This window comes from Vigna umbellata, chromosome 1 (assembly GCF_029865625.1).
Source record: "Vigna umbellata cultivar VRB3 chromosome 1, Vumbellata_1.0, whole genome shotgun sequence".
NCBI lineage: Eukaryota > Viridiplantae > Streptophyta > Magnoliopsida > Fabales > Fabaceae > Vigna > Vigna umbellata.
Window position 1 is genome coordinate 77,646,999 of NC_142165.1, and position 11,636 is coordinate 77,658,634.

At 36.4% G+C, this 11,636-nt stretch overlaps 1 protein-coding gene across 1 annotated transcript; it reads left to right on the forward strand.

Moving 5' to 3' along the window:
• Positions 1-8,651: 8,651 nt before the first annotated feature.
• Positions 8,652-10,778, forward strand: LOC148206453 (uncharacterized). The gene is made up of 3 exons (XM_088107886.1): positions 8,652-8,832; positions 8,903-9,778; positions 9,961-10,778. Exons 1-3 carry the CDS (start codon positions 8,652-8,654, stop codon positions 10,776-10,778), a joined length of 1,875 nt encoding a protein of 624 aa, XP_087964012.1.
• Positions 10,779-11,636: the final 858 nt, after the last annotated feature.

Here is an 11,636-nt window from a genome sequence, read left to right on the forward strand (position 1 = left end):
TATTAAAATCAGAAATTCACAACAGAAACTTCAAATCAGATCTGCTGCTTATGCAGGCATCCGAGCTCTCAGTATTGAATGTCATAGCTCATACGGTATGCACATTGAACATACAATCAAATCACCACAAACACAAGTCAAATAAGAAGTACAACTTGAAGTTATTAACAAGAAAAATCAACTAACATGACTATCTTCACCATTCCGCTGCACCTATCTTCACTACTGATTTCTTCTGGTCTAGAGCTTCTGTCTGCATGTTTCCATCTAGGATTAGTCTCCATCAGACGTCAAATTTAAAAAATTCGATGTTAATCAAATTGTCAATGAATTTTGTTAATATTCGACGTTAAGCAATTTTTTTGTTTTTTTAATTAATTGTAATCCTTTTTTACAACTCTGAGACCTGAAAAGCAAAAAAACAACAAATTTCAGTTTTTGGTATTTTATAAAGCATGAACTATGAACGTGTAGTATACTATCAACAACAAACAACAATAACAAACAAGTTCAATCAAACAACAACAACAACAATAAACAAGTTCAACCAAATAACAACAACAAACAAGTTCAACAAAAAACAACAACAAACAAGTTGAACAAATAAGTTCTTCAAAACAAAAACAAAAACGAAAACTAACCGTCAAAAGGTGGGTTTGTCGGAATAAAGTGTTTCCACCAGTGAGAGAGAAATCAGAATGCGCCTATGAAGGACAAGAACATGAAAATAATCGGTCAAAACAAACGACAATTATACATAAAGTAGTTAATTAACATGCATTTGTATCAGATGAAAGAAAGATTACATGTGATGGTCGTCAAACTTCGTTCGAGAAAAGTGTGAGAAGAGAAGAAGGTCTTGCGCGCTAAGATAAAGTGAATGAATTTGCAATCTCCTGCTCAAATTAAAAAGGGGAAACTTTTGGCTAACAAATAATACGTCGAAGCTCCTACAAAATTTGACGTATTATATGTGGTTTAAAAGAAAAAAGGAAAAAAGAATTAAAAAAGGGTTACTTTTTGGCTTCTGGCTGACAAATAATACGTCGAAGCTCTTACAGATTTCGATGTAATATTTGTTGTTTAAAAGAAAAAAGAAAAAGAATTAGAAAGGGTGACTCTTTGGCTTCTGACTGACAAATATTACGTCGAACCCCTACAAGATTCGACGTACTATTAGTGGTTTAAAAGAAAGAAGAAAGAGAATGACGCGCTGGTTTAAATGATTACCATTATAGAACGTCGAATTGATTGGGGCTTCGACGTTCTACAATTGCATTTATTTACAAAAATGCCACTGGTCATTTTTAGCGTTGGCTATTCAGTGGTTGGACGTTGAACGCGTGACATTATACGCTGGTTTTGCACTAGTGGATTACAAGAGAATATGCCACTCCAAAGAGAAAGAAGAAACACAAATATATAGATTACATAAGCAAAAACGGTTAGATAACAAACACCACCTATTTGATAAGAACATGAATTGTTTCATGATATGAGTTTTGTATTATACAAGGCTATAAGTATGGTACTGTACATGACTAATGTTATCCGACCGTACGTCAGCCTATTCGACTAAAAGTTGGTCTTCTCATATCTGGCCATAAGTTGGATTGTTCTTGCTCGATCACATTCTGCAATACTCTATTGTGTTATATTCTTTAACTTATAGCACATTCTGAATCAGACAACTGACTTATGAGATAAATGAGTCACTGGTCCACCTAGGGCCATACAAGTGAAAACTCATACACCCAAATTATCCTAAAAATAGTACAACCATTGAAGTAAATAATTTGCGCTCATTTTTTACAGCATCAATTTCTATTTGACAAATCTTACTAACTGGATGTTAGAGTATCTTTTGCAAGCACATCACCATCCATCTATGAAGGACGAGTACCAGGTAGGAGACATTCATGAAATGAGCTCTGCTCGCCAATGGAATATTCTTTCTCTGCTCTAACATTCATTAACTTAAAACCTACAATGGTTCTAACTGGGATACCTGTCCAACTACATGCAACCTGTTATAAGTTTCTCCATCTATATTACCCATTCTCTTATCTCATGCCAATCGAAAAATCAACAAATCATTTGACGAAGTTCTTTAGAGACCAAATATTATGCTTTGACATTCATTACCTCTGAGCTTCAATGGCTAACTTATGTTCTTCAAGATCTTAATGCTTTTTTCAAACAACTAGTTTTGCTTTATTGTAACAACATTTTTTCCATTCAAATAGCTTTCAATATGGTGTTTCACGAACATACAAAGCATATTGTGATTGACTCCCCTTGTTCTTGACAAGCTTACACAAATTTTCAAGTTTCTTCCCATCTCTTCTTTCCTTCAAGTTGTTGATATTTTTACCAAAACCTCTAACTCTCACTCTTTTCAAGATTTGTACTTACGAAGCTGAATGTACCCTGTAAAGAGTCTTCTCTCACTTCACAAACGTCTCTTAATCGATACTAGTCCTCCATGGATGAATGGTGGTGTGTTTGTAAAAAACACTCTGACGCTCAAGTTAGTCGTGCGTTACATACCAATTGATACTGTGAAAAATCAATGTGAATTATTTTCCTCGATGGATGTACTATATATAGAATAATTTGGATTTATGGATCTCACCTATATGAGCTTGGATGAGCTAGTGACTCATTTACCTCATGAATCAGTTGTCTGATTCAGAATATACTAAGTTAAAGAATAGAATAAAGCATTTTTTTCAACTAGCCATTTTATCATACTTGAAATTAAACACTAAGTGCATTCACATGTGCATCAAATTAGAATTGATATATTTTTAAATCTGGACAGTATGTAATAGCAACAATTTCATATACCCTTTTACCCCTATATCATGCAATTATAACACCTAAGTATCTTCAACAACTAATATGCAATCTACATCAGTTAATAAATGACTTATCAGATTCATGATGTACTGCAAATTCATTATAGATCAATGCAACAAGAGCTGTATGCATAGTTTAAGACCAAATCAGAATTGTTATTACGTAGAATATACAACTAAGTCAGCTAGGATATGGTATAGAACAACAATCATAACATGGCAAGCTTTACTCACATAATGGAGCAATTTACTTGTTTTAACAAAAGCAGTCAGCTTTAGTCATCTAACCAACTAAAATAGAGTACCATATTCCTAAACATCAACGGTTATCTCAAAAACTAGATTAATCAATTTTGCACCCTAAACCCCGCCCACAACAACACAACACCTAACATCACTGCACAGAATTGAGACTAAACACAAGCTTCTAATCATGAGTCAGATTTTCCTAAAAGCATGATATAGAGTTCATACAATCAAGCAGCATTGATTTAATCATTTTTCAGTAATTACCCATGAAGAAACATATAATTTTCTATAATAAACTATACTCCCGTCCAGGGTTTTTGCACCAAACTAGGCATATTTGCCTTCAATATTACAAAAATGGGCAAATTCAACCGAAATTACGAAAATGGGGAAGTCGTGGGGGTCCAAACGACTTCAATTGAAGAAGTCGTGCCCCCCTGCACGACTTCACACTGTGCATTTGTACAGTGTTGAAGTCGTGCACCCCAAAAACGACTTCTGGGTGCTGTAATCAATTACATTGTAATGGTAATCGATTACAGAGTGTGGTTATCGTGACACCCCTGCACGACTTCAATTCAGTAGGCCAAATACGTACTGGTAATCATTACGACACTTCTGTAATCGATTACCAGTGTGTTATTTGTGCAAGAACCACTCTGGTAAGCGATTACAAGGTTGTTGTAATCGATTACCAATGTGTTTTTGGTTGGTTTTTGAAAATTTGGAAGTTAATTAAGTGTATTGATATGAATTTGTGTAAGCACACATTGTTGTTGATTACATTGTGATGTATTGTTATGTATTGGAAGAGTTTTTTAATTTATGTAAATCATAAGACAAAATCGTAAGACAAAATCATAAGATAAAATCATAAATGAAATTTGTAGTATTTTATTGAATGGAAAATGCATTACAAAAGGAAGAAGCTTAAATTAAAAGAAAAGGACACTACAAATTGAAAGGCATCTAGGAAGATGATCCACCATGTGGACCAAAATGACGACGCAGATAGTCATGTCGTGCTCCACATGCTCAACTCGAGCATCAATAGTATCGAAGCGGTCACCCATGTTCAGCTCCAATTGTTCAAATCTTGCATTCATGCTTTCATTGATTGTATTGAAGCTGTCTCCAACAAATGTTCGGAGATCATTTATCCCCCTCATGACGTCATGAAATGAACTAGTTTGTTGTTGAAGATGCGGTTGTGGTTGTAGTTGAGGAGGTGGTTGATTTTGATGTTGATGTGGAGGAGGAGAATTTCTGTGAACCCATCTGTTGTCAGCATTTTGGGTCAATCCAAATGATTGTATCACTCCTCCTGATATTGTGCAATGCCTACTAGGTGGGACAAATATTTCATCCTCCAGTGGAACTTCAAAATGTTCTAGGATGCGGGTGACCAAAGTTGGATATGGTAAAGGAGCACCTGGCCTCAAAGCCTTCTTCATCCTATGTCGGATGAGATGGGTCCAGTTTATCTGCTTTGCCGTCATTATTATCCACATTATCAGAAGATCTTCCTCGGTTGTCTGTGCAAAGTTAGAAACACGTGGAAACAAAACACGACATATAGCATAATGTAATACTCTAGCCTCAGCTGTCATATTGCCGGCTAGAATTATAGTGGTAGGAGGATTGTGTGGCAAACAAATTAATTGTCTGGAAACGTCTATATTGTATTCATCGGCCCAATCCTCAAATAATTTTCCGCCAAACTTCAACCCAACAGAGGGAAGGTTGGCTATGGAAGCAAAAATGCTGGGTTTGATAATAATTTGCACATTGTTCACCTCAGTTTTCATTGTTCCATTTTCAGAAAATTTGAGGTTACTATAAAACACACGTACCAAATCAGGATAATAACGCGCAACATCGCAGCAAAATTCATCCAATCCCAAATTTTTGAGCATTCCAAAAAATTCAAAACTATGACTTTCAAAATATTCGTCATCTAGGTATTTTGGTTCAATGATTTGACGGTCTTTAAATAGTGAGAAATACCTTTGGGCTAGTGCAGGAGTTGAAAATTGAAGATTTTGGTGTGGAGCTATCAGTGACGGCGGCGACGTCCCCCAACTGTAGAAGATGATCCCCTTAGTCTTTGCCTCTTTGAAGATTCAGCCATTTCAAATTCCAATCGGTGCAAATTGAAGAGAATTGAAAGGGGAGTTGAAGAATGGTGTTTTGAAGTGAAAATTGTGGAAGAAAAGTTGATTTTTGAGGTTGGAGAGGAGGGGAATACGTGGGGAGGCGCTGCTACTGGAGTGAGAATGGTTTGAGTTCGTGAGGAGAGAGAAAAAGGTGAATATATAGGCTAGGGTTGGGCTTGTAATCGATTACGGGGTTTCTGTAATCGATTACAAGAGTGCACTGCTAATCGATTACACAAACCCTGTAATCGATTACCAGCGCCTCTGGTAATGGATTACATCAAATCCTGTAATCACTTACATGGTGTAACTGGTAATCGATTACAGGCTTTCTGTAAGCGATTACCAGTTAGTGGAGGATCAAATTTTGATTTATTCTTTGCTTTAGTATTGATTGAATGAATGATATTTTAAAATTGATTTATGTATAAAGTTGTTTTGACACGATGTGCAATAATAACGTCAAGGGATAACACTTTATAATGAAATAAATCTTATTGATTCATTAAGATATTATAGACAAATTACATAATTATAAATAAAGATCGCAACCAATCTATCTATGTCCTCCAGTCCCACACGTTGGTCTTCGTCGTTGTCGTTGTCCTCGCCTTTGTTGTTGTTGTAGTGTGGGACTCTGCGTGTGTTGGTCTTCATCCGTGGGATGAGTTTCATTGGAGTGCTGAAGGTTTTGGAAATCATATGTTGGTCGATACACGTTATGTGACGATGAAGCGTGTTGATGTGAAGATGGTGGAGTCGTTGTCGAGGTTCCAAAATAATTGGAAGGACCTCCAATAAAAGATGATGGACCTCCACTGAACGGTGTTGAAGGTGGAAAGGCGAAATAAGAGGTCTCAACCCCAAGATATGTTGATGTCGGTGGGATGTGTTGTTGGTACCTTGAATTCAGATGTGGATGTTGATAGTTGACATGGTCAGAGACAGACCTTTGTGGATCATGATACAATGGTGATGCGTGTTCCTGCCAATTCCTGCCAGTGCGTCCTATCATATCCTGTTTATGTTCCTCATTTAGATTCATCGGTGGATGGGGTACATTTTGTCGAAATCCAAATTGACGCATGACACGGTCTGATTGTTGGTATTCTACAACAGAGAAACATATTAGAGGCACAACTGCCCGATAAGTCGGGGCCACTTCGACTGGAATGATTTGAGCAAGGAGATCACGTCTGTACGGTGTCCATATAAATTGAAGTATTGAAGATATTAAAGATAGTAGTAATTAAGCCAAATGTGAACATAATTTGTACAACAATATTAAGTTGAGAGGTGAAAAATACCTGTCTAGGTGATAGGTCGTCTAACTTTTGACGAAATTGTTTCACAGTTGTCGTGTCATGATGTATTGACTGTGTTGTGCGACACCATCTTTTCACCAGTGGAAAAACTGCACCAGAAGATATGTCGTCTTCTGTGACTTCAAGTAATTGTGGTGAAATACATGTTATTCGTTCCCATGCCCAGCATTGTAACAAGATCATGCACCCTCCGATATTCTCTTGGTCAGCCCTAGTGCCATGATCAAGGGCACGATACAAGCAGGAAAGAACAGCGGATCCCCAGCTATACTGTGAAACGTTCTGCAGGTCTGCCAAAAGGGGAAGATACATCAAATGCACCATGCTTGCAGATGTGTCTGGCATCATGATGCTGCCAATTATCATCAACATATACGCTCTAGCGTATTGTTCAGTAACCTAATCGGTGGCATCATGAGGCAAATGGCGAAAAGTGTTATTCAGCCAAGACAACTTTATTATGTTGCCCCTGACATTGTCCTCAGGAGGAACATCTCCTAGTAGTTGATGACAAAAAACTGTCAGAGGACCACTACCGATGCCAGTGACCACATGTCCTTCAATGGGAAGCCCCAGTTGTAATGCAACGTCTTCCAATCTTATAGTACTTTCACCAAGAGGCAAGTGGAAAGTATGAGTCTCGACTCTCCACCTCTCAACCAAAGCAGTCACTAGGTGGTGATTTATTTCCATTGTTGATGCTTTCAAAATATGGATAAACCCTGCTGCCTGTAAAATATTCATGATTCTTTCATCAAGTTCGTTAACATGCTTTGTTATCCAAATTGCATGTCTTCGAGGGCAAATAACTCGTTCATTGCCTTCCCAAATTGACTTGACAATGTGTTTATCTTGTAGACGTAGAAGGGACATATCAACGGGAAGTTGACGGGCAGAAGCCATATTGAATTTTCTGAGTGAAACTGGGATATCTAAGCAATGACAAAGGGTTAAGTGCTTTGGCTATTGGAACTCACAATTGAAAAGGGTAGACGGTGGGAGAAATGAAATGACCCTCCACATATTTAACTACAACCATTGATGCCAAAAGAATCTTCAAAGTCACATGGTTGAGGACATGGAAATTACAATTCAAACTTTGTAATGAGTTCTCTCATGAAAGAATCTTCAAACCTGCAAATATTAAAGCGAGACATGTGATTGAATAGGAGGTTATAGGACGAATCTTGAATAGGAAAGCTGCACCAAATTTAGGCATGCAAATGAATAGGAAAGTTGAATAGCATGACTAATGTTGGTGATCAGAGGCTAAGGTGCAGAATGCATGTGTAGAAGGTCATCACACCTACCACCTCATTTTAATGAATTGCAACAAATATTTTTTCCATAAAATAAAATATAAAAATATGTAATGAATTTTAATAAATAAAATGTATTTAATGAATTTTATTGAATTATAAAAATATTTTCCAATATTGAAGCATTTTATTAGAGTTAAAAAATAATTTTTTAAATTGTGAAAATTTTAGAAATAGGATTTTAAATAAAAAAAATGAAAAAAGGGAAGTTGTAAAATTTTCCCATTTCAGATTTTAATTATTTCTAAACTATATTATTTTTATACATCTAAATACTACATTATTTATTTTTTAACAACAATAAAACAAATTATTTTCTCAATATCTATAAGTAATAAAAAAAACGTGTGATGAAAAGCTTATGATATCAGACCACACTGCAAATGACTTTATACGGAATGAAATAAATATAATACTATACATACATTATAATTGCATGGAAGTCTATATACATATATGACAGTGCTATATCGACAGTGCTATATCGACAGTGCTATATCGACAGTGCTATATTATTGTTCAGTACTTCTATTTTAGACCGTAACATTCACTTATTAGTACTTCCTATTTTAGACCGTAACAACCAGTTACCAGTTATCAGATGTAACCTTCCCCTCCCGACAACTTCTATATATATCTATATATCAGTCTTTAACAAATCCATCTTCGCATCCAAACTGCACGCCCAAGAGTTCTCCTTCTACTCCAATCTTACATATTCTCCCAAACATCTATAACATTATGGCATCAGGGAACTTTCCAGCATCTTCATCATCGCAATTCATCGACGAACAACCTTTGATATTAGATAACGTTGATGACTTCAGCACTGATGATGAATTAGACAACATACTTGAAGATGACAACAACGACGACCACATCACACAATCATCTGCACATGTCGTTGCAGAGTTGAATGAACGTATGCAGTTCCAGTCAAAGGACGAAACTATTGCTGCAATCAAACATTATCACATAACATGTCATTGCAGAGTTGAATGAACGTATGCAGTTCCAGTCAAAGGACGAAACTATTGCTGCAATCAAACATTATCACATAACCAACGGTTACAAATACACCGTCGTTGAATCAAAGCCCAACATTTATGTTATTCGTTGTGTGGAATATCACAACGGTTGTCAATGGCGTTTGAGGGCAGCTTATAGCAAAGTCCGTAAATATTGGGAAATAAAAAATATAGACGGACAACATTCGTGTTTCTCAACAATACTATCTGAAGATCATACAAATCTTGATAGTACTCACATTGTCGCGATCATATCAAATTCAATCCGGAAAAACCCATCCATTCCAATCAAGAGTTTGATTGCAGATATTAAAGGTCGATTTGGATATTCTATGTCATACAAAAAAGCTTGGATCGCTAAACAAAAGGCTCTTGCTATGGAGTTTGGAGACTGGGAGGACTCTTATAACCACATGCCGAGGTGGTTGCATGTCGTCAAGGAAGCAAACCCAGGTACAATTTTACAATGCACTGGTTCTCCAGTGCAGATTGATGGACAAACCGACAATAATTGCTATATTATGGAAAGAGTTTTCTGGTCTTTCGGTCCTTGCATACAAGGATTCAAATACTGTAAACCCATTCTCCAAGTTGATGGTACATTTCTAACGGGTAAATATCATGGAACATTGCTCACCGCCATAGCTCAAGATGGCAATAGAAATCTTTTTCCATTGGCCTTTGCCATTGTAGAAGGTGAGACAAAGGAGGCCTTGATATGGTTCTTTCAACTACTTCGAGAACATGTTTGCCATCAACAAAATATTTGCATCATCACTGACAAAGGAAAGGGCATCCTATCGGCCTTAAGATCTGAAGAAGTTGGTTGGGAACAAGATGGTTTGAACTCTGTTTATTGCATACGTCATCTAGCATCCAACTTCAACAACAAATTCAAAAATCACGACCTCAAAAAACAATTCATCAATTTAGGTACTACTACAAACATTCTTAATACACTTTTACTTTTATAATTTTGTTAACATTATCATTTTATTTATGCCTTCATTACATCATTACAGCTTACGAGGTCAAGCAACCAACTATGACGACAAAACTTGCTGCACTCAGAAACCAATACCCACAACAAGTTCATTGGATAGATAAAATCCCGTTACAAAAATGGTCTCAGGCTTTTGATGGAGGGAGAAGATATGGACATATGACCACTAATCTTGTTGAGTGCACCAACTCCATTTTAAAGGGAGCACATTCATTACCAATATGTGCTCTCATCAGAACAACATTTGAGAGGACACAATCATGGTTTGTTGAACGGGGATTAAAGGCGAACTGTATGCTACAAGCAGGACACCAATATCCTGAACAAATCGTCGACATCATTAGGAAAAACCAACAACAATCCGCATTTTGTCATGTTCATCGCTACAACTGTGAAAATTCTGAATTTGATGTTCAGGAAATTTCAACACCTCACCACTACCGCCCTGTTCCACTTTCCTATAAGGTCAGCCTAAATGAATGGTGGTGTGATTGTGGTCACTTCCAGGCTACTCGTCTCCCATGTCATCATGTCATTGTTGTTTGTGCATTTTCACATATCCCACTAACCCAAGTAATCGATCCAGTGTACAATCTTAACAACATTTTCAAGGCATACGAAGTACAATTTCACCCAATCCAAATTCAAGATTATTGGTCTGTGTATACAGGTCCAAACTTCATACCAGATCCTAAAATGCGACGCAAGGCATCCGGAAGACCATCTACAAATAGGCTTCATAATGAAATGGATCAATCCAATCCAGATAAGCCAAAAAAATGCTCTTACTGCCGCAAGGAAGGTCATCATAGGGGAAATTGTCCATTTCGTCATTAGTTTTTTCTTAATTTTACCCAATTGTAATCAAATCGATTTTTTTTATATTACTATTATTATTTGTTATTAATATTTATTTTCTCTTCTCGTATAACACAACCAATACATAAAATATGTTAATTGCAAAATCATTTTCAAAAACCAACCAAAAACACACTGGTAATCGATTACACAAGTACCGTAATCGATTACCAGTACGTTTTCTGCCTACTCAATTGAAGTCGTGTAGGGGGGTCACGATTTCAACAATCTGTAATCGATTACGAGTGAATTGTAATCGATTACAACACTCAGAAGTCGTTTTTGGGGTGCACGACTTCAACACTAAACACATGAACAGTGTGAAGTCGTGCAGGGGGGCACGACCTCTTCAATTGAAGTCGTTCGGGCTCCCACGACTTCACTTTGAGTCAAAATCTGCCCATTTTGGTAATATTGAAGGCAAATATGCCTAGTTTGGTGAAAAACTCCGTCCAGATATCAATGTTCATGCTTTCATATATACTTAGATGCATAGCTATGTTTAGACAAAGTATAACAAAATTAGAATGCTCACAGGTTCTTTTCACATTTAATATAGAACTATCATGTTTTTAATAGTAAAATTCCTGTACAAACCACATTATTATACTATTTAATCTATTATTTTAGCTAACATTTTATTTATCATTAGCAGATTTCACATACCAATAATATCTTCAGAAAATCCAGCAACCAACAGAAATAGATTTTACCCGATGATAGTTACAATTTTTAATAGAACTCAATCAGTTGTAAAATAAACCGAATATATCAACATTCCAGTTCCCAACATTCATCAAATTACCACTAATTCAACGCACAGTTTTCAAAACTTTC

Excerpts from the sequence above, each read along its gene's own strand:
- LOC148206453 (XM_088107886.1), top strand. The coding sequence starts at position 8,652 with ATGGCATCAGGGAACTTTCCAGCATCTTCATCATCGCAATTCATCGAC. Across the intron at positions 8,833-8,902 it reads CGTTGCAGAGTTGAATGAAC|AGTTGAATGAACGTATGCAG; the intron begins GTATGCAGTTCC and ends ATGTCATTGCAG. Across the intron at positions 9,779-9,960 it reads AGTTGGTTGGGAACAAGATG|CTTACGAGGTCAAGCAACCA; the intron begins GTTTGAACTCTG and ends ACATCATTACAG.